At 61.8% G+C, this 23,389-nt stretch overlaps 2 protein-coding genes across 3 annotated transcripts in view; both read left to right on the top strand.

The window, feature by feature from the left end:
- Window positions 1–7,331, top strand: part of LOC149913456 (autophagy-related protein 2 homolog A-like) — a 60,719-nt gene extending 53,388 nt beyond the window's left edge. The window contains exons 25-26 of the mRNA XM_090129765.1: window positions 3,428–3,511; window positions 4,788–7,331. Coding sequence (XP_089985891.1) covers window positions 3,428–3,511; window positions 4,788–4,892 — 189 coding nt within the window. The 3' untranslated portion in view covers window positions 4,893–7,331. The remainder of the gene's footprint in view (window positions 1–3,427; window positions 3,512–4,787) is intronic.
- A 128-nt stretch (window positions 7,332–7,459) lies between these two features.
- The window catches only part of FIBP (FGF1 intracellular binding protein), a 34,996-nt gene continuing 19,066 nt past the window's right edge, over window positions 7,460–23,389 (top strand). The window contains exons 1-4 of one of the 2 annotated variants that reach the window (XM_090129767.1): window positions 7,460–7,647; window positions 10,848–11,046; window positions 13,320–13,446; window positions 18,889–18,989. In XM_090129767.1, coding sequence (XP_089985893.1) covers window positions 7,563–7,647; window positions 10,848–11,046; window positions 13,320–13,446; window positions 18,889–18,989 — 512 coding nt within the window. In that variant the 5' untranslated portion in view covers window positions 7,460–7,562. The remainder of the gene's footprint in view (window positions 7,648–10,847; window positions 11,047–13,319; window positions 13,447–18,888; window positions 18,990–23,389) is intronic. The other variant, XM_090129766.1, reaches the window with a different exon arrangement.

Raw genomic sequence — 23,389 nt, 5'->3', positions numbered from 1 at the left:
CCCAATAGAACCCCCCCAATAGGACCCCCCCTTGGGGACCCCCACCCCATGGGACCCCCCCAGTGGAACCCCCCCATTTGGACTTTCAATGGAACCCCCCCCCTCCTTGGGACCCCCACCCCATGGGACCCCCCCCAATAGAACCCCCCCCATTGGGACCCTCAATGGAACCCCCCCACCGCTTGGGACCCCCCCCCTATAGGACCCCTCCAATAGGACCCCCCCCTGGGGACCCCCACCCCATGGGACCCCCCCAATAGGACCCCCCCATTTGGACTCTCAATGGAACCCCCCCCGTAGAACCCCCCCAATAGAACCCCCCCAATAGGACCCCCCCACTGGGACTCTCAATGGAACCCCACCCCCCCTTAGGACCCTCACCCCGTGGGACCCCCCCATTGGGACCTCCCCAATAGGACCCCCCCATTGGGACCCTCAGTGGAACCCCCACCCCATGGGACCCCCCCCCAATAGGACCCCCCCTTGGGGACCCCCACCCCATGGGACCCCCCCAATGGAACCCCCCCTTGGGGACCCCCACCCCATGGGACCCCCCCAATGGAACCCCCCATTGGGACCCTCAATGGAACCCCCACCCCATGGGACCCCCCCCAATAGAACCCCCCCCAATGGGACCCTCAATGGAACCCCCCGTGGGACCCCCACCCCATGGGACCCCCCCCCCAATAGGACCCCCCCGTGGGACCCCCACCCCATGGGACCCCCCCAGTAGGACCCCCCCATTAGGACTCTCAAAGGAACCCGCCCCCCGTGGGACCCCCACCCCGTGGGACCCCCCCCAATACTCCCCCCCTTTAGGACCCCCCCTTGGGGACACCCACCCCATGGGACCCCCCCAGTAGGACCCCCCAAATGGGACTCTCAATGGAACCCCCCCTCCTTGGGACCCCACCCCATTGGACCCCTCCCAATAGGACCCCCCCCAATAGGACCCCCCCCAATGGGACCCACAATGGAACCCCCCCCCCCCTCCGTGGGACCCCCACCCTATGGGACCCCCGCAATAGGACCCCCACTTTGGGAATCCCAATGGGACCCCCCCAATAGGACCCCCCCATTGGGATCATCAATTAACCCGCCCCCCCCCGTAGGACCCCCCCCAATGGGACCTCCAATGGGACCCCCCCTAATTGTACCCCCCCCTCCATGGGACCCCAGTGAGACCCCCCAATGGGACTCCCCCCATGGGACCTCAGTGGGACCCCCCCCATGGGCTCCCCCCCCCATTGGGACCCCCCCCCAATTGAACCTTCAATGGAACGCCGCCTGTGGGACCCCCACCCCATGGGAACCCCAATGGAACCCCCCCTTTTAGACCCCCACCCTACAAGCTCCTCCCAGTGGGACCCCCCCCATGGGAACACCCCCAATGGGTCCCAATGGGACCCCCCCATGGGACCCCCATCCTACAAGCCCCCCCCGTAGAGAACCCCTCCCCCAATAGGACCCCCACCCTACAAGCCCCCCAAGTAGAACCCCCCGCCCCCCCAATGGGACCCCCACCCTACAAGCCCCCCCCAGTAGTAGCCCCCCCCCCGCAATGGGACCCCCACCCTACAAGCCCCCCCCGTAGAGACCCCCTCCCCCAATGGAACCCCCACCCTACAAGCCCCCCCCAGTAGGACCTCCTCCCCCAGTGGGTCCCCCACCCTACAAGCCCCCCCCAGTAGGACCCCCCCCCTCATGGGATCCCCACCCTACAAGCCCCCCCAGTAGGACCCCTCACCCCCATGGGACCCCCACCCTACAAGCCCCCTCCAGTAGGACCCCCTCCCCGAATGGGATCCCCACCCTACAAGCCCCCCCAGTAGAACCCCCCCCCCCATGGGACCCCCACCCTACAAGCCCCCCCTTGTAGGACCCCCTCCCCCAATGGGACCCCCACCCTACAAACTCCCCCTTGTAGGACCCCCTCCCCCAATGGGACCCCCACCCTACAAGCCCCCCCCAGTAGGACCCCCCCCCAATGGGACCCCCACCCTACAAGCCCCCCCAGTAGGACCCCCCCCCCAATGGGACCCCCACCCTACAAGCCCCCCCTTGTAGGACCCCCTCCCCCAATGGGACCCCCACCCTACAAACTCCCCCTTGTAGGACCCCCTCCCCCAATGGGACCCCCACCCTACAAGCCCCCCCCAGTAGGACCCCCCCCCAATGGGACCCCCACCCTACAAGCCCCCCCCAGTAGGACCCCCCCAAATGGGACCCCCACCCTATAAGCCCCCCCTGTAGAGAACCCCTCCCCCAATGGGACCCCCACCCTACAAGCCCCCCCTGTAGAGACCCCCTCCCGCAATGGGACCCCCACCCTACAAACTCCCCCTTGTAGGACCCCCTCCCCCAATGGGACCCCCACCCTACAAGTCCCCCCCCTAGAGACCCCCCCCATGGGACCCCCACCCTACAAGCCCCCCCCAGTAGGACCCCCTCCCGCAATGGGACCCCCACCCTACAAGCCCCCCTCAGTAGGACACCCCCCAATGGGACCCCCACCCTACAAGCCCCCTCCAGTAGAGACCCCCTCCCCCAATGGGACCCCCACCCTACAAGCCCCCCCCAGTAGGACCCCCCCCCAATGGGACCCCCACCCCACAAGCCCCCTCCAGTAGGACCCCCTCCCCGAATGGGATCCCCACCCTACAAGCCCCCTCCAGTAGAGACCCCCTCCCCCAATGGGACCCCCACCCTACAAGCCCCCCCCAGTAGGACCCCCCCCCAATGGGACCCCCACCCCACAAGCCCCCTCCAGTAGGACCCCCTCCCCCAGTGGGACCCCCACCCTACAAGCCCCCTCCAGTAGGACCCCCTCCCCGAATGGGATCCCCACCCTACAAGCCCCCCCAGTAGAGCCCCCCCCCCCATGGGACCCCCACCCTACAAGCCCCCCCTTGTAGGACCCCCTCCCCCAATGGGACCCCCACCCTACAAACTCCCCCTTGTAGGACCCCCTCCCCCAATGGGACCCCCACCCTACAAGCCCCCCCCAGTAGGATCCCCCCCCAATGGGACCCCCACCCTACAAACTCCCCCTTGTAGGACCCCCCCCCCCAATGGGACCCCCACCCTACAAGCCCCCCCTTGTAGGACCCCCTCCCCCAATGGGACCCCCACCCTACAAGCCCCCCCCAGTAGGACACCCCCCAATGGGACCCCCACCCTACAAGCCCCCCCAGTAGAACCCCCACCCCCAATGGGACCCCCACCCTACAAGTTCCCCCTTGTAGGACCCCCTCCCCCAATGGGACCCCCACCCTACAAGCCCCCCCCCGCAATGGGACCCTTCCAGTGGGACCCCCCCCCCATGGGACCCCCTGACCCCATTGCCCCCCCCCCTCCATGGGACCCCCTGACCCCATTGTCCCCCCCCCCGCCATGGGACCCCCTGACCCCATTGCCCCCCCCCCAGGCATTGGCTGAAGCTCTGTATGAACTGGTGGCCCCCCCCGGACCCCCCCGACCCCTCCGTGCGCTGCCATCCAGCCCCCACCAGGTACGGACCAGTATGGACCAGTATGGACCAGTAGGGGACCAGTATGGACCAGTTTGGGTCAATAGGGACCGGTGGGACCAATACAAACCTATAGGGACCAGTGGGACCAGTACAGACCAGTACAGACCAGTATGGGTGTGTATGGACATTGTGGACCAGTATGGAGCAATATTGACCAGTAGGGACCAGTAGGGTCAGTGTAGACCAGTATGGACCAGTATGGGCCAGTATGGGCCTGTAAGGACCAGTATGGACCAGTGTGGACCAGTAGGGTCAGTAGGAGCCAGTATGGACCAGTATGGCCCAGTATGGACCAGTGGGAGCCAGTATGGACCAATATGAACCAGTTGGGGGGGGGGGCAGTGGGGGCCAATATGGACCAATATGGCCCAGTATGAACCAGTGGGGGGGGGGCAGTGGGGACCAGTATGGCCCAGTATGAACCAGTGGGGGGGGGGCAGTGGGGACCAGTATGGCCCAGTATGAACCAGTGGGGGGGGTAGTGGGGGGCCAGTATGGCCCAGTATGGCCCAGTATGGACCAATATGAACCAGTGGGGGGGGCATTGGGGACCAGTATGGCCCAGTATGAACCAGTAAGGGGGGGGGGGGGGCAGTAGGGAGCCAGTATGGCCCAGTATGGACCAGTATGAACCGAGGGGGGGGGCATTGAGGACCAGTATGGGCCAGTATGAACCAGTATGAACCAGTGGGGGGGGGCAGTGGGGACCAGTATGGCCCAGTATGAACCAGTGGGGGGGGCAGTGGGGGGCCAGTATGGCCCAGTATGGACCAGTATGGGCCAGTATGAACCAGTGGGAGCCAGTATGGCCCAGTATGAACTGGGGGGGGAGGCAGTAGGGAGCCAGTATGGCCCAGTATGAACCAGTATGAACCATTGGGGGTGGCAGTGGGGACCAGTATGGCCCAGTATGAACCAGTAAGGGGGGGGGGGGCAGTAGGGAGCCAGTATGGCCCAGTATGGACCAGTATGAGCCAGTGGGAGCCAGTATGGCCCAGTATGGACCAATATGAACCAGTGGGGGGGGGGGGCATTGGGGACCAGTATGGCCCAGTATGAACCAGTGGGGGGGGCAGTGGGGGGCCAGTATGGCCCAGTATGGCCCAGTATGAACCAGTGGGGGGGGGGCATTGGGGACCAGTATGGCCCAGTATGAACCAGTAAGGGGGGGGGAGGGGGGCAGTGGGGGCCAATATGACCCAGTATGGCCCCTGAGTGCCCCCCCCCACCCCCACCCCCCGTTTCCCCCCCCCAGGCGCCCCCCAGGTCCAGCCCACGGAGGGGCCACCACCCCCCCCCCACCCGGAGGGGACAACGGGGGACAGCGGCCACCACGCGGGTCCCCATGGGGCCGTCGTGACCCACAACCGCCCCCCACCCCCCCCACCATCACCCTACAAGTTGGGGACAGCGAGGGACACCGGGCCCCCCCCCCCACGGGGACACCTTGGGGACAACGGTGGACGTGGTGCCGTCACCTTGGGGACGCCTTGGTGGCACCTCGGGGACGGCGTGGGACGTGGAGGGGACATGGTGCCACCCCTTGGGGACGCCTTGGTGGCACCTTGGGGACACATTGGGGACATCTTGGGGACACGGTGGCACCCCTTGGGGACGCCTTGGTGGCATCTTGGTGGCATCTTGGTGGCACCTTGGCGACATCTTGGGGACATCCTTGGTGGCACTTTGGCGGCACCTTGGGGACATCTTGGGGACACCATCGAGGGGATGTTGTGACTTGGTGGCACCTTGGGGACATCTTGGGGACATCATGCCACCCTTTGGGGACGCTTCGGTGGCACCTCAGTGGCATCTTGGTGGCACCTTGGGGACACTTTGGGGACACCGTGGAGGGGGTGTCGTGCCTTGGTGGCACTTTGGGGACGTTGTGTCACCCCCTTGGTGGCATCTTGGGGACATCTTGGGGACACCGTGGAGGGGACGTCGTGACTTGGTGGCACCTTGAGGATGTTGTGTAACCCCCTTGGGGACAACTTGGTGGCACCTTGGGGACATCGTACCACCATCCCTTGGTGGCACCTTAAGGACGCCTTGGTGGCACCTCGGTGGCAACTTGGTGGCACCTTGGGGACACTTTGGGGACACAGTGGAGGGGACGTCGTGCCTTGGTGGCACTTTGGGGACATCTTGTGCCACCACCCCCTTGGGGACACCTTGGTGGCACCTTGGGGACACCTTGGTGGCACCGTGGGGACAAGTTGGGGACACCGTGGAGGGGACGTCGTGCCTTGGTGGCACTCTGGGGACATCTTGTGCCACCACCCCCTTGGGGACACCTTGGTGGCACCTTAAGGACACCTTGGTGGCACCGTGGGGACAAGTTGGGGACACCGTGGAGGGGACGTTGTGACTTGGTGGCACCTTGGGGACAGCGTGGGACGTGGAGGAGACATCGTGCCACCCTTTGGGGACGCCTCAGTGGCACCTCGGTGGCATCTTGGTAACACCTTGGGGACACTTTGGGGACACCGTGGAGGGGACGTCGTGTCTTGGTGGCACTTTGGGGACATCTTGTGCCACCACCCCCTTGGGGACACCTTGGTGGCACCTAGGGGACATCTTGGGGACACCGTGGAGGGAACATCATGACTTGATGGCACCTTGGGGACATCATGCCACGATCCCCTTGGGGACACCTTGGTGGCACCTTAAGGACACCTTGGTGGCACCTTGGGGACAATCATGGATGTCGTGCCACCCCCCTTGGGGACAGCTTGGTGGCACCTTGGGGACACTTTGGGGACATCTTGGGGACACTGTGGGATGTGGAGGGGACGTCGTGCCTTGGTGGCACCTTGGGGACAATCATGGACATCGTGCCACCTCCCTGGGGACACCTTGGGGACAGTCATGGATGTCGTGCCACCTCCTTGGTGACACCTTGGTGGCACCTTGGGGACATCTTGAGGGCATCGTTGTGCCACCGTTGGGGACACCTTGGTGGCACCTTGGGGACAATCATGGACATCATTGTGCCAACTCCTTGGGGACATCGTTGTGCCACCTTTGGGGACACCTTGGGGGACACCTTGGTGACATCGTGCCACCTCTTTGCGGACACCTTGGGGACAATCATGGACGTCGTGCCACTTCCTTGGTGACACCTTGGGGACACCTGGGGGACATTTTGGGGACACGGTGCCACCCCCTTGGGGACACTTTGGGGACAATCACGGATGTCACGCCGCCTCTTCGGGGACGCTTTGGTGGCACTTTGGGGACGTCGTCGTGTCACCCTTGGGGCTACGATGGCCTTGGGGACAATGGGGACATTGTGCCACCCCCGGGTGTCACTTTGGGGTCACTGTGGGGCATTAAAGGTCCTGGGGACACTTTGGGGACATCGTGTGCTGCTTGGGGATGCCGCGGTGGCACTTGGGGACAATTGGAGACACTTTGGGGGACATTTTGGTGTCGTTATTGAGGTCACCGTGGGGACACTTTGGGGACATTTTGGGGACACTTTGGTGCCATCTCGAGGTGACAGCTGGGGATGCTTTGGTTTCATTTGAGTACCACGTTTGGGGACACTTTGGGGACATTAGGGGACACTTTTGGGGGCACTTTGGGGACATTTTGGTACAACCATGGGGACACTTTTGGGGACATTTTGGTGCCACATTTGGGGACACTTTGGGGACATTTTAGTGCCACATTTGGGGACACTTTGGGGGACGTTTTGGTACAACCATGGGGACACTTTTGGGGACATTTCAGTGCCACTTTTGGGGACATCATGGGGACACTTTGGTGCCACTTTGGGGACATTTAGGGGACGTTTGAACCACGTGACTTCAGCCCTCCCACCCGGGATTCGAACCCGCGTCTCTACAGCGGCGCTCAGTGGGCGGAGCTCAGCGCGTAGCCACGCCCCCTTCGTCGGAAACACTGCGGCTGCGCTCCTGACGTCATCAGAGCGCGCCTCTCGCTGACGTCATCACAGCGCGCCGCGCGCAGCGTTTCGCTGGTAGCGGCGTTCCGTCGCGGCGTCGCGGCGTTTTGTCGCGACATGGCGAGCGAGCTGGACATCTTCGTGGGGAACACGACGCTGATCGACGAGGAGGTGTACCAGCTATGGCTGGACGGCTACTCGGGTGCGATATGTCGCGATATCCCTCCTCCTCCCCGCCCCCCCATCCCTTGTATTGTGATGTACCCATCCCATAATATCCCGCATCCCAGCGTATCCCGTATTTCAGACCCCCGCATCCCATAATATCCCATATCTCCCCTCCCACCCTATTGCCCCCCCCCCCCGGACCCCATATCCCCCAGTGACCTCAGGTGACCCCAACGACCTCAGGTGACCCCAACGACCCCTCGGACCCCAAAAAGTGACCCCATACGACCCCATACGACCCCGCTGACCCCACAACTGGCCCCATGTGCCCCCCCAGTGCCCGAGGCCGTGTCCCACCGCCTGCAGGGGGGTCCTGGAGCCCCATTTCCCCCAACCCCCATTGACCCCCATATCCCCCTGACCTCCTATGACCCCATATGACCCCATACGACCCCATAAGACCCCACTACTGACCCCATATGACCCCATATGACCCCACATGACCCTTCAGTGCCCAAGTCCATGTCCTGCTGCCTACGGGGGGGGTCCTGGATCCCCATCTGCCCCTGACCCCCATTGACCCCCATCGACCTTCTATGACCTCCTATGACCCCATATGACCCCATACGACCCCATACGACCCCGCTGACCCCCCAGGTGACCCCATGTGCCCCCCAGTGCCCGAGGCCGTGTCCCACCACCTGCAGGGGGGGGTCCTGGAGCCTCATCTGCCCTCGACCCCCATTGACCCCCATATCCCCCTGACCTCCAACAATCTCCTATGACCTCCTATGACCCCTGGGACCCCATACGACCCCGCTGGCCCCACAACTGACCCCATATGACCCCATAGGACCCCATAGGACCCCACATGACCCCTCAGTGCCCAAGTCCATGTCCTGCTGCCTATGGGGGGGGGTCCTGGATCCCCATCTGACCCCAACCCCCATCAACCTCCAACGACCCCATATGACCCCGTACGACCCCATACGACCCCATACGACCCCGCTGACCCCACAACTGACCCCATATGACCCCATATGACCCCTCAGTGCCCAAGTCCATGTCCTGCTGCCTACGGGGGGGGTCCTGGATCCCCATCTGACCCCAACCCCCATTGACCCCCATGTCCCCCGGACCTCCTATGACCCCATGTGACCCCATACGACCCCATACGACCCCATACGACCCCGCTACCCCCCCAGCTGACCCCATGTCCCCCCCCAGTGCCCGAGGCCGTGTCCTGCCGCCTGCAGGGGGGGTCCTGGATCCCCATCTGACCCCAACCCCCATCAACCTCCTACGACCCCATATGACCCCATACGACCCCATACGACCCCATACGACCCCGCTGACCCCCCAGCTGACCCCATGTCCCCCCCCAGTGCCCGAGGCCGTGTCCCACCGCCTGCAGGGGGGGTCCTGGATCCCCATCTGACCCCAAACCCCATCAACCTCCTACGACCCCATACGACCCCATACGACACCATACGACCCCGCTGACCCCACAGCTGACCCCATGTCCCCCCCCAGTGCCTGAAGCTGTGTCCCGCCGCCTGCAGGGGGGGGTCCTGGAGCCCCATCTGCCCCTGACCCCCATTGACCCCCATATCCCCCTGACATCCTACGACCTCCTATGACCCCATACGACCCCGCTGACCCCACAACTGATCCCATATGACCCCACATGACCCCATATGACCCCTCAGTGCCCAAGTCCATGTCCTGCTGCCTACGGGGGGGGGTCCTGGATCCCCATCTGACCCCAACCCCCATTGACCCCCATATCCCCCTGACCTCCTATGACCCCATACGACCCCATACGACCCCATACGACCCCGCTGACCCCACAACTGACCCCATATGACCCCATACAACCCTGTATGACCCCATACGATCCTGCTGACCCCCCATATGACCCCATATGACCCCTCAGTAGCTGAGGCCGTGTCCCACCACCTGCAGGGGGGGTCCTGGATCCCCATCTGCCCTCGACCCCCATTGACCCCCATATCCCCCTGACCTCCAACAATCTCCTATGACCTTCTATGACCCCTGGGACCCCATACGACCCCGCTGACCCCACAACTGACCCCATATGACTCCATATGACCCCATACAACCCCATATGACCCCGCTGGCCCCACAACTGACCCCATATGACCCCACATGACCCCTCAGTGCCCAAGTCCATGTCCTGCTGCCTATGGGGGGGGGTCCTGGATCCCCATCTGACCCCAACCCCCATCAACCTCCTACAACCCCATATGACCCCATACGACCCCATATGACCCCATACGACCCCGCTGACCCCACAGCTGACCCCATGTGCCCCCCCAGTGCCCGAGGCCGTGTCCCGCCGCCTGCAGGGGGGGGTCCTGGAGCCCCATCTGCCCCTGACCCCCATTGACCCCCATATCCCCCTGACCTCCTACGACCTTCTATGACCCCATACGACCCCGCTGACCCCACAACTGATCCCATATGACCCCACATGACCCCATATGACCCCTCAGTGCCCAAGTCCATGTCCTGCTGCCTACGGGGGGGGTCCTGGATCCCCATCTGCCCCTGACCCCCATTGACCCCCATCGACCTTCTATGACCTCCTATGACCCCATATGACCCCATACGACCCCGCTGACCCCACAACTGACCCCATGTGCCCCCCAGTGCCCGAGGCCGTGTCCTGCTGCCTACAGGGGGGAGTCCTGGATCCCCATCTGACCCCAACCCCCATTGACCCCCATATCCCCCTGACCTCCTATGACCCCATACGACCCCATACGACCCCATACGACCCCGCTGACCCCACAACTGACCCCATATGACCCCATACAACCCTGTATGACCCCATACGATCCTGCTGACCCCCCATATGACCCCATATGACCCCTCAGTAGCTGAGGCCGTGTCCCACCACCTGCAGGGGGGGTCCTGGAGCCCCATCTGCCCCCGACCCCCATTGACCCCCATTGACCCCCATATCCCCCTGACCTCCTACGACCTCCTATGACCCCATATGACCCCATACAACCCCGCTGACCCCACAACTGACCCCATATGACCCCACATGACCCCTCAGTGCCCAAGTCCATGTCCTGCTGCCTACAGGGGGGGGTCCTGGATCCCCATCTGTCCCTGACCCCCATTGACCCCCATCGACCTCCTACGACCCCATACGACCCCATACGACCCCGCTGACCCCACAACTGACCCCATGTCCCCCCCCAGTTCCCGAGGCCGTGTCCCGCCGCCTGCAGGGGGGGGTCCTGGAGCGTTCAGGGACGTCGCTGGCGGTGCTGCAAAGCGACACCCGCGACCATTTCCGCACCTTCCAGATGTTGGAGCGGCTCCTCCATTCCCCCCCCCGCCTCCTCCAGCAGCTCCTCTTTCAAATCCCCCCCCCGAGGCTCGCCGTGCTGGTGCAGAGGTGGGGGGGGGTGTTTTGGGTGGGGGGGGGCGCTGGGAGGGTGTGGGGTGGGGTGGGGAAGGGGATGGGGGGGAATGGGGGGAGTGGGGGGGGTGGGATGGGGTGGGAGGGGGAATGGGGGGAGTGGGGGGAGTGGGAGGGGGGGGGAATGGGGGGAGTGGGGGGGTGGGAGGGGATGGGGGGGAATGGGGGGAGTGGGGGGGTGGGAGGGGATGGGGGGGAATTTGGGGAGTGGGAGGGGTGGGAGGGGATGGGGGGGGGAATGGGGGGAGTGGGGGGAGTGGGGGGAGTGGGAGGGGAGGGGAATGGGGGGAGTGGGGGGGTGGGAGGGGATGGGGGGGAATTTGGGGAGTGGGAGGGGTGGGAGGGGATGGGGGGGGGAATGGGGGGAGTGGGGGGAGTGGGGGGAGTGGGAGGGGAGGGGAATGGGGGGAGTGGGATGGGGTGGGGAAGAGGGGGCAATGGGGGGAGTGGGGGTGGGTGATGGGGGGTGGGAGGGGGGGGCGAGAGGGGTAGGATGGGGTGGGGGGGGAATGGGGGCAGTGGGGGGGTGGGAGGGGGGGGAATGGGGGGAGTGGGATGAGGTGGGGAATGGGGGGAATGGGGGGAGGGGGGGGAATGGGGGTTGGGGGGGGGCGAGGGGGGTAGGATGGGGTGGGGGGGGAATGGGGGGAGTGGGGGGGCAGGGGGGGAATGGAGGGAGTGGGATGGGTGGGGAGGAGGGGGCGGAATGGGGGGAGTGGGGGGGTGGGATGGGGTGGGAGGGGGAATGGGGGCAGTGGGGGAGTGGGAGGGGGGGAATGGGGGGAGTGGGATGGGGTGGGGAAGGGGGGGGAATGGGGGGAGTGGGAGGGGGTGATGGGGGGTAGGAGGGGGGGGCGAGGGGGGTAGGATGGGGGGGGGGAATGGGGGCAGTGGGGGGACAGGGGGGGAATGGAGGGAGTGGGGGGGTGGGGAGGGGGGGGAATGGGGGGAGTGGGGGGGTGGGGAAGGGGGGGGAATGGGGGGAGGGGGGGGGCGAGGGGGGTAGGATGGGGTGGGGGGGGAATGGGGGGAGTGGGGGGGTGGGATGGGGGGTGGGAGGGGGATGGAGGGAGGGGGGGGGAGTGGGAGGGGGTGGGAGAGGGGGGCAATGGGGGGAGTGGGAGGTGAGGGGGGGTGGGAGTAGGATGGGGGGAGTGGGGGGTAGGATGACCCATAGAGCCCCATAGTGACCCATAGTGACCCATAGTGACCCATAGAACCCCATAGAACCCCATAGTGACCCATAGTGACCCATAGATCCCCATAGTGACCCATAAGTGACCCATAGAGACCCCATAGTGACCCATAGTGACCCATAGAACCCCATAGTGCCCCATACTGACTCATAGAGCCCCATAGTGACCCATAGCGACCCATAGAGCCCCATAGTGACCCATAGAGCCCCATAGTGCCCCATAGCAACCCATAGAACCCCATAGCGACCCATAGAGACCCATAGTGACCCATAGAACCCCATAGAGCCCCATAGTGACCCATAGCGACCCATAGAACCCCATAGAGCCCCATAGTGACCCACAGAACCCCATAGAGCCTCATAGTGACCCATAGTGCCCCATAGCTACCCATAGAACCCCATAGAGCCCCATAGCAACTCATAGTGCCCCATAGCGACTCATAGTGCCCCATAGCGACCCATAGAGCCCCATAGAGCCCCATAGTGACCCATAGTGACCCATAGGGCCTCATAGTGACCCACAGAAACCCATAATGACCCATAGAGCCCCATAGTGCCCCATAGCAACCCATAGAACCCCATAGAGCCCCATAGCAACTCATAGTGCCCCATAGCGACTCATAGTGCCCCATAGCGACCCATAGAGCCCCATAGAGCCCCATAGTGACCCATAGGGCCTCATAGTGACCCACAGAAACCCATAATGACCCATAGAGCCCCATAGTGCCCCATAGCAACCCATAGAACCCCATAGAGCCCCATAGCAACCCATAGAACCCCATAGAGCCCCATAGTGACCCATAGAGCCCCATAGTGACCCATAGCGACCCATAGAACCCCATAGAGCCCCATAGTGACCCACGGAACCCCATAGAGCCTCATAGTGACCCATAGAGCCCCATAGAGCCCCATAGGCGCTGAGTTAAATACAACAACTGTCAGAAAGGGGGAAAGCGAAGCGGGCGGGGGGGGGCTCAGATTCCATTGCCCCCTCCCCCAATATTAACGCCCCCTCCCCCCCGCCCCCCCCCTATATTTTGGGCCCCCCCCCCAGGTACTACGCCTTCGACGAGGGCTTCGCTCGGGAGCTGCTGGGGAAGAAGTTGAGCAAAGGGGCCAAAAAGGACCTGGAGGAGCTGAGCGGGCGCTGCGGGCTCAACGTGCGCAGCTGCAGGCGGCAGGTGGGGGGGGGGGGGGGGGGCAAAAATTGGGGGGGGGGGGGCTAAAATGAGGGCGGGGGGGTTCGGGGGGAGGGGTTAAAAGTGAGGGGAGGGGGGTTAAAATTGAGGGGGGGGAGGTTAAAATTGAGGGGGGGGAGGTGAAATGGGAGGGGGTTGAAGTTGGGGGGGTCTCAGGTTGGGGGGGGTAAAATTGAGGGGGGGCTCAAGTGGGGGGGTTCTCAGGTGGGGGGTTAAAATTGAGGGGGGGTTAAAATTGGGGGGGGTAAAATGGGAGGGGGTTCAAGTTGGGGGGGTCGCAGGTGGGGGGGGTTAAATTGGGGGAGGGAGGTAAAATGGGAGGGGGGTCAGGTGGGGGGGCTCAAGTGGGGGGGGTCTCAGGTCGGGGGGGTTAAAATTCGGGGGGGTAAAATGGGAGGGGGCTCAAGTTGGGGGGGGTCTCAGGTGGGGGGGGCTAAAATGGGAGGGGGCTCAGGTTGGGGGGGGGGCTAAAATTGGGGGGGGAGCTAAAATGGGAGGGGGCTCGAGTTGGGGGGGTCTCAGGTTGGGGGGGGTCTCAGGTGGGGGGGGTTAAAATTCGGGGGGGTAAAATGGGAGGGGGCTCAAGTTGGGGGGGGTCTCAGGTGGGGGGGGCTAAAATGGGAGGGGGCTCAGGTTGGGGGGGGGGCTAAAATTGGGGGGGGAGCTAAAATGGGAGGGGGCTCGAGTTGGGGGGGTCTCAGGTTGGGGGGGGTCTCAGGTGGGGGGGGCTAAAATTGGGGGGGGTAAAATGGGAGGGGGGGTTCGGGGGGGGTTAAAATTGAGGGGGGGGAGGTGAAATGGGAGGGGGTTTAATTTGGGGGGGTCTCAGGTCGGGGGGTAAAATGGGAGGGGGCTCAGGTTGGGGGGGGTCTCAGGTCGGGGGGTTAAAATTGGGGGGGGTAAAATGGGAGGGGGCTCAGGTTGGGGGGGGGGTCTCAGATGGGGGGGGCTAAAATTGAGGGGGGGTAAAATGGGAGGGGGCTTAAGTGGGGGGGGGTCTCAGGTGGGGGGGGAATTAAAATTGGGGGGGTAAAATGGGAGGGGGCTCAAGATGGGGGGGTTTCAGGTGTGGGGGGGGAAAGTTGGGGGGGCTCAGGTTGGGGGGTAAAATTTGGGGGGGCTCAGGTTGGGGGGGGTAAAATGGGAGGGGTCTCAGTTTGGGGGGGGTCGCAGGTGGGGGGGGCTAAAATTGGGGGCGTAAAATGGGAGGGGGGGTTCGGGGGGATTAAAATTGAGGGGGGGGAGGTGAAATGGGAGGGGGTTGAAGTTGGGGGGGTCTCAGGTGGGGGGGTAAAATGGGAGGGGGCTCAGGTTGGGGGGGGTCTCAGGTGGGGGGGTTAAAATTGGGGGGGGAGGTAAAATGGGAGGGGGCTCAGGTTGGGGGGGGTCTCAGATGGGGGCTAAAATTGAGGGGGGGTAAAATGGGAGGGGGCTCAGGTTGGGGGGGGAGCTAAAATGGGAAGGGGCTCACGTGGGGGGGGGTCTCAGGTGTGGGGGGGGTTAAAATTGGGGGGAGTAAAATGGGAGGGGGCTCAAGTTGGGGGGAGGGGTCTCAGGTGGGGGGGGCTAAGGTGGGGGGGGCTCAGGTTGGGGGGGGGCTAAAATTGGGGGGGGGAGCTAAAATGGGAGGGGGCTCCAGTTGGGGGGTCTCAGGTTGGGGGGGGGGTTAAAATTGAGGGGGGGCTCAAGTTGGGGGGGTCTCAGGTGGGGGGGGAAAGTTGGGGGGTCTCAGGTTGGGGGGGCTAAAATGGGAGGGGGCTCAGGTTGGGGGGGGTCTCAGGTGGGGGGGGCTAAAATTGGGGGGGGTAAAATGGGAGGGGGGTTTGGTGGGGGTTAAAATTGAGGGGGGGGAGGTGAAATGGGAGGGGGTTGAAGTTGGGGGGGTGTCAGGTTGGGGGGGGTAAAATGGGAGGAGGCTCAAGTTGGGGGGGTTAAAATTGAGGGGGGGGTAAAATTGGGGGGGGTAAAATGGGAGGGGGCTCAAGTGGGGGGGGTCTCAGGTCGGGGGGTTAAAATTGGGGGGGGAGGTAAAATGGGAGGGGGCTCAGGTTGGGGGGGGATCTCAGATGGGGGGGCTAAAATTGAGGGGGGGTAAAATGGGAGGGGGCTTAAGTGGGGGGGGTCTCAGGTGGGGGGGGAATTAAAATTGGGGGGGTAAAATGGGAGGGGGCTCAGGTTGGGGGGGGGCTAAAATTGGGGGGGAGCTAAAATGGGAGGGGGCTCGAGTTGGGGGGTCTCAGGTTGGGGGGGCTAAAATGGGAGGGGGCTCAGGTTGGGGGGGGTCTCAGGTTGGGGGGGCTAAAATTGGGGGGGGTAAAATGGGAGGGGGGGTTCGGGGGGGTTAAAATTGAGGGGGGGGAGGTGAAATGGGAGGGGGTTGAAGTTGGGGGGGTCTCAGGTTGGGGGGGGTAAAATGGGAGGGGGGTCAGGTTGGGGGGGCCTCAGGTCGGGGGGGTTAAAATTGGGGGGGGTAAAATGGGAGGGGGCTCAGGTTGCGGGGAGGGGTCTCAGGTGGGGGGGCTCAGGTGCGGTGGGGGTTAAAATTGAGGGGGGGCTCAAGTTGGGGGGGTCTCAGGTGGGGGGGGAAAGTTGGGGGGGCTCAGGTTGGGGGGGTAAAATTGGGGGGGGCTCAGGTTGGGGGGGTTTCAGGTCGGGAGGGGTAAAATGGGAGGGGGCTCAAGTTGGGGGGGGTCGCAGGTGGGGGGGGTTAAATTGGGGGGGGTAAAATAGGAGGGGGGTTTGGTGGGGGTTAAAATTGAGGGGGGGGAGGTGAAATGGGAGGGGATTTAAGTTGGGGGGGTCTCGGGTGGGGGGGGTTAAAATTGGGGGGGGTAAAATGGGAGGGGGCTCAAGATGGGGGGGTCTCAGGTGTGGGGGGGTAAAATTGGGGGGGGCTCAGGTTGGGGGGGGGTCTCAGGTGGGGGGGGCTAAAATTGGGGGGGGTAAAATGGGAGGGGGGGTTCGGGGGGGGGAGGTGAAATGGGAGGGGGTTGAAGTTGGGGGGGTCTCAGGTGGGGGGGTAAAATGGGAGGGGGCTCAAGATGGGGGGTCTCAGGTGTGGGAGGGTAAAATTGGGGGGGGCTCAGGTTGGGGGGGGGTCTCAGGTGGGGGGGGCTAAAATTGGGGGGGGTAAAATGGGAGGGGGGGTTCGGGGGGGGGAGGTGAAATGGGAGGGGGTTGAAGTTGGGGGGGTCTCAGGTGGGGGGGTAAAATGGGAGGGGGCTCAGGTTGGGGGGGGCTCAGGTGCGGGGGGGTTAAAATTGGGGGGGGAGGGAAAATGGGAGGGGGGTCAGGTTGGGGGGGGCTAAAATTGAGGGGGGGTAAAATGGGAGGGGGCTCGAGTTGGGGGGGGCTCAGGTGGGGGGGGCTAAAATGGGAGGGGGCTCGAGTTGGGGGGGTCTCAGGTTGGGGGGGGTAAAATGGGAGGGGGCTCAAGTTGGGGGGGGTCTCAGGTGGGGGGGGCTAAAATTGGAGGGGGCTCAGGTGGGGGGGTTAAAATTGGGGGGGGGGTAAAATTGGGGGGGCTAAAATGGGAGGGGGCTCAAGTGGGGGGGGTCTGAGGTCGGGGGGGTTAAAATTGGGGGGGAGGTAAAATGGGAGGGGGCTCAATTGGGGGGGGTCTCAGGTGGGGGGGGCTAAAATTGAGGGAGGGGTTCAAGTTGGGGGGGTAAATTGGGGGGGGCTGAAATTGGGGGGGGGGCTCAAATTGCGGCGGCGGCTCTAAAGTGGGGGGGGGGCTCGAATTGGGGTGAGGGGGGGATCCTAAAATGGGGGGGGGGCTGAAATTGGGGGGGGCTCAAATTCCCCTTTTTTGGGGTCTCCATTTTGGGGTCCCCCTTTTGGGGTCCCCCTTTTTGGGTCTCCATTTTGGGGTCCCTATTTTGGAGTTTCACTTTTGGGGTCTCCATTTTGGGGTCCCCCTTTTGGGGTCCTCATTTTGGGGTCCTCATTTTGGGGTCCTCATTTTGGGGTCACTATTTGGGGTCCCCCTTTTGGGGTCTCTATTTTGGGGTCCTCATTTGGGTTCTCCATTTTAGGGTTCCTATTTTGGGGTCCCCCTTTTGGGATCTCCATTTTGGGGTCCCTATTTTGGAGTTTCACTTTTGGGGTCTCCATTTGTGGTACCTATTTTGGGGTCCCCCTTTTGGGGTCTCCATTTTGGGTTCCCTATTTGGGGTCTCCATTTTGGGGTCCCCCTTTTGGGGTCTCCATTTTGGGGGTCTCCATTTTGGGGTCCTCATTTTGGGTTCCCTATTTTGGGGTCTCCATTTTGGGGTCTCCATTTTGGGGTCCCTATTTTGGGGTCCCCCTTTTGGGGTCTCCATTTTGGGATCCTCATTTGGGGTCCCTATTTTGGGGTTCCCCTTTTGGGATCCTCATTTGGGGTCCCTATTTTGGGGTTCCCCTTTTGGGGGCTCCATTCTGGGGTCCCCCTTTTGGTGTCCTCTTTTGGGATCTCCATTTTGGGTTCCCTATTTTGGAGTTTCACTTTTGGGGTTTCCATTTTGGGGTCTCCATTTTGGGGTCCTCATTTTGGGGTCTCCATTTTGGATTCCTCATTTGGGTTCTCCATTTTGGGGTCCTCATTTTGGGTTCCCTATTTTGGGCTCCCCCTTTTGGGGTCTCCATTTTGGGGTCCTCATTTGGGTTCTCCATTTTGGGGTCCCTATTTTGGAGTTTCACTTTTGGGGTCTCCATTTGTGGTCCCTATTTTGGGGTCTCCATTTTGGGGTCCCCCTTTTGGGGTCCCTATTTTGGGGTCCTCATTTGGGTTCTCCATTTTGGGGTCCCTATTTTGGGGTCTCCATTTTGGGGTCCCCCTTTTGGGGTCCCTATTTTGGGGTCCTCATTTGGGTTCTCCATTTTGGGGTTCCTATTTTGGGGTCCGCCTTTTGGGGTCCCTATTTTGGGGTCCTCATTTTGGGGTCTCCATTTTGGGGTCCCTATTTTGGGGTCCCCCTTTTGGGGTCTCCATTTTGGGATCCTCATTTGGGGTCCCTATTTTGGGGTTCCCCTTTTGGGGGCTCCATTCTGGGGTCCCCCTTTTGGTGTCCTCTTTTGGGATCTCCATTTTGGGTTCCCTATTTTGGAGTTTCACTTTTGGGGTCTCCATTTTGGGGTCCTCATTTGGGTTCTCCATTTTGGGGTCCTCATTTTGGGTTCCCTATTTTGGGCTCCCCCTTTTGGGGTCTCCATTTTGGGGTCCTCATTTGGGTTCTCCATTTTAGGGTCCCTATTTTGGGGTCCCCCTTTTGGGGTCTCCATTTTGGGGTCCCCATTTTGGGGTCTCCATTTTGGGTTCCTCATTTGGGTTCTCCATTTTGGGGTCCTCATTTTGGGTTCCCTATTTTGGGCTCCCCCTTTTGGGGTCTCCATTTTGGGGTCTCCATTTTGGGGTCTGATTTTGGGGTGTCCCCCCCCCAGTTCGACAATTTCCGGCGGGTCTTTAAGGCTGTGGAGGAGCTGCGGGGTCCTTTGGCCGAAAACATCCAGCAGCACTTCCTGCTTGCCCCCCCCCTCGCACGGTGAGTGCTGCTAGGGGGCGCTATGGGGCGCTATGGGGTGCTAGGGGGCGATTTGGGGCACCTATGGGGTGTTATGGGGCGCTATGGGGCACTTATGGGGCGATTTGGGGCACCTATGGGATGATTTGGGGCACCTATGGGGTAGTTATGGGAGGCTATGGGGCACTTATGGGGCTATTTGGGGCACCTATGGGGCGCTATGGGGTACTTATGGGGCACTATGGGGCACTTATGGGGCGATTTGGGGGACCTATGGGGTGCTTTGGGGCACCTATGGGGTAGTTATGGGAGGCTATGGGGCACTTATGGGGTACTTATGGGGCACTATGGGGCACTTATGGGGCGATTTGGGGCACCTATGGGATGATTTGGGGCACCTATGGGGTAGTTATGGGAGGCTATGGGGCACTTATGGGGCGATTTGGGGGACCTATGGGGTGCTTTGGGGCACCTATGGGGTAGTTATGGGAGGCTATGGGGCACTTATGGGGTGATTTGGGGCACCTATGGGGCGCTATGGGGCAATTTGGGGCACTTATGGGGTGCTACGGGGCACTTAGGGGGCGATTTGGGGCACTTACGGGGTGCTATGGGCCACTTATGGGGCGATTTGGGGCACCTATGGGGTGCTTTGGGGCGCTATGGGGCATTTATGGGGTGCTATGGGCACTTATGGGGCCATTTGGGGCACCTATGGGGTGCTATGGGGCGCTATGGGGTGCTATGGGATGCTATGGGGCAGTTATGGGAGGCTATGGGGCACTTATGGGGTGATTTGGGGCACCTATGGGGTGCTATGGGGCGCTATGGGGCGATTTGGGGTAGTTATGGGAGGCTATGGGCAGTTATGGGGCAATTTGGGGCACCTATGGGGTGCTATGGGGCGCTATGGGGCAGTTATGGGAGGCTATGGGGCACTTATGGGGCGATTTGAGGCACCTATGGGGCGCTATGGGGCACTTATGGGGCAATTTGGGGCACCTATGGGGTGATTTGGGGCACCTATGGGGCAGTTATGGGAGGCTATGGGGCACTTATGGGGCGATTTGAGGCACCTATGGGGCGCTATGGGGCACTTATGGGGCAATTTGGGGCACCTATGGGGTGATTTGGGGCACCTATGGGGCAGTTATGGGAGGCTATGGGGCACTTATGGGGCGATTTGGGGCACCTATGGGGTGCTATGGGGCAATTTGGGGCACCTATGGGGCACTATGAGGCACTTAGGGGGTGATTTGGGGCACTTATGGGGTGCTATGGGGCGCTATGGGGTGCTATGGGGCGCTATGGGGCAGTTATGGGAGGCTATGGGGCACTTATGGGGCGATTTGGGGCACTTATGGGGCACTATGGGGCACTTATGGGGCGATTTGGGGGACCTATGGGGTGCTTTGGGGCACCTATGGGGTAGTTATGGGAGGCTATGGGGCACTTATGGAGCGATTTGGGGCACCTATGGGGTGCTTTGGGGCGCTATGGGGTACTTATGGGGCACTATGGGGCACTTATGGGGCGATTTGGGGGACCTATGGGGTGATTTGGGGCGATTTGGGGCAATTTGGGGGACCTATGGGGTGCTTTGGGGCACTATGGGGCACTTATGGGGCGCTATGGGGCACTTATGGGGCAATTTGGGGCACCTATGGGGCGCCGTGGGGCACTTATGGGGCACTATGGGGCACTTATGGGGCGATTTGGGGACCTATGGGGTGCTTTGGGGCGCTATGGGGTACTTATGGGAGGCTATGGGGCACTTATGGGGCGATTTGGGGCACTTATGGGGCACTATGGGGCACTTATGGGGCGATTTGGGGCACCTATGGGGTGCTTTGGGGTGCTATGGAGTACTTATGGGGCAATTTGGGGCACTTATGGGGCGATTTGGGGGACCTATGGGGTGATTTGGGGCACCTAAGGGGCAGTTATGGGAGGCTATGGGGCACTTAGGGGGCGATTTGGGGCACCTATGGGGTGCTATGGGGCGATTTGGGGCGATTTGGGGGACCTATGGGGTGCTTTGGGGCACCTATGGGGTGCTATGGGGCGATTTGGGGCACTTATGGGGCGATTTGGGGCACCTATGGGGTGCTTTGGGGCACTATGGGGTAGTTATGGGAGGCTATGGGGCACTTATGGGGCAATTTGGGGCACCTATGGGGTGCTATGGGGCGATTTGGGGCACTTATGGGGCGATTTGGGGCACCTATGGGGTGCTTTGGGGCGCTATGGGGCACTTATGGGGTGCTATGGGGCACTTATGGGGCCATTTGGGGCACTTATGGGGTGCTATGGGGCGCTATGGGGTGCTATGGGGCGCTATGGGGCAGTTATGGGAGGCTATGGGGCACTTATGGGGCTATTTGGGGCACCTATGGGGTGCTATGGGGTACTTATGGGGCACTATGGGGCACTTATGGGGCTATTTGGGGCACCTATGGGGTGCTATGGGGTACTTATGGGGCACTATGGGGCACTTATGGGGCGATTTGGGGCACCTATGGGGTGCTTTGGGGCACTATGGGGTAGTTATGGGAGGCTATGGGGCATTTATGGGGCGATTTGGGGCACCTATGGGGTGCTATGGGGCACTATGGGGCACTTATGGGGCGCTATGGGGCACTTATGGGGCGATTTGGGGCACCTATGGGGTGCTATGGGTCTCTGTGGGTCCCTATGGGTCCTTATTGGTCTCTATGGGTCCCTATGGGTCTCTATGTGTCCCTGTGGGTCCCTATGGTTCCCTATGTTTCCCTATGGGTCGCTGTGGGTCCCTATGGGTCCCTATGTGTCCCTATGGGTCCCTATGGGTCTCTATGTGTCCCTATCTGTCCCTATGGGTCGCTGTGGGTCGCTATGGGTCTGTATGGATTCCAATGGGTCCCTATGGATCCCTATGGATCTCTATGGTTCCCTATGTGTCCCTATGGGTCTCTATGGGTCTCTATGTGTCCCTATGGGTCTCTGTGGGTCCCTATGGGTCCCTATGGGTCTCTATGGGTCCCTATCTGTCCCTATGGGTCGCTATGGGTCCCTATGGGTCGCTATGGGTCCTATGGGTCCCTATGTGTCCCTGTGGGTCCCTATGGTTCCCTATGTGTCCCTATGGGTCTCTGTGGGTCCCTATGGGTCCCTATGTGTCATTATGTGTCCCTGTGGGTCCCTATGTGTCCCTATGGGTCGCTGTGGGTCGCTATGGGTCTCTATGGATTCCAATGGGTCTCTATGGATCCCTATGGATCTCTAGGGATCCCTATGGGTCCCTATGGGTCTCTATGTGTCCCTATCTGTCCCTATGGGTCGCTATGGGTCCCTATGGGTCCTATGGGTCCCTATGTGTCCCTGTGGGTCCCTATGGGTCCCTATGTGTCATTATGTGTCCCTATGGGTCTCTGTGTGTCCCTATCTGTCCCTATGGGTTGCTGTGGGTCGCTGTGGGTCCCTATGGGTCCTTATGGGTCCCTATGGGTCTCAGTGGGTCCCTATGGGTCCCTGTGTGTCATTATGTGTCCCTATGGGTCCCTATGTGTCCCTATATGTCCCTATGGGTCTCTATGTGTCCCTGTCTGTCCCTATGTGTCCCTATGTTTCCCTATGGGTCGCTGTGGGTCGCTATGGGTCTGTATGGATTCCAATGCGTCTCTATGGATCCCTATGGATCTCCAGGGATCCCTATGGTTCCCTATGGGTCTCTATGTGTCCCTATCTGTCCCTATGGGTCGCTATGGGTCCCTATGGGTCCTATGGGTCCCTATGTGTCCCTGTGGGTCCCTATGGGTCCCTATGTGTCATTATGTGTCCCTATGGGTCTCTATGTGTCCCTATCTGTCCCTATGGGTTGCTGTGGGTCGCTGTGGGTCCCTATGGGTCCTTATGGGTCCCTATGGGTCTCAGTGGGTCCCTATGGGTCCCTGTGTGTCATTATGTGTCCCTATGGGTCCCTATGTGTCCCTATATGTCCCTATGGGTCTCTATGTGTCCCTGTCTGTCCCTATGGGTCCCTATGTTTCCCTATGGGTCGCTGTGGGTCGCTATGGGTCTGTATGGATTCCAATGCGTCTCTATGGATCCCTATGGATCTCCAGGGATCCCTATGGTTCCCTATGGGTCTCTATGTGTCCCTATCTGTCCCTATGGGTCGCTGTGGGTCGCTGTGGGTCCCTATGGTTCCCTATGTGTCCCTATGGGTCTCCATGGGTCGCTATTGGTCCCTATGGGTCTCTATGTGTCCCTATCTGTCCCTATCGGTCGCTATGGGTCCCTATGGGTCCTATGGGTCCCCATGTGTCCCTGTGGGTCCCTATGGGTCCTTATGGGTCCCTATGTGTCGCTATGGGTCCCTATGTGTCCTATGGTTCCCTATGGGTCCCTATGGGTCCCTATGTGTCCCTGTGGGTCCCTAT

Source organism: Phasianus colchicus, chromosome 37, assembly GCF_987193195.1.
Source record: "Phasianus colchicus chromosome 37, bPhaCol1.hap1.1, whole genome shotgun sequence".
NCBI lineage: Eukaryota > Metazoa > Chordata > Aves > Galliformes > Phasianidae > Phasianus > Phasianus colchicus.
This window is presented reverse-complemented; position numbering and strand designations above follow the sequence as displayed.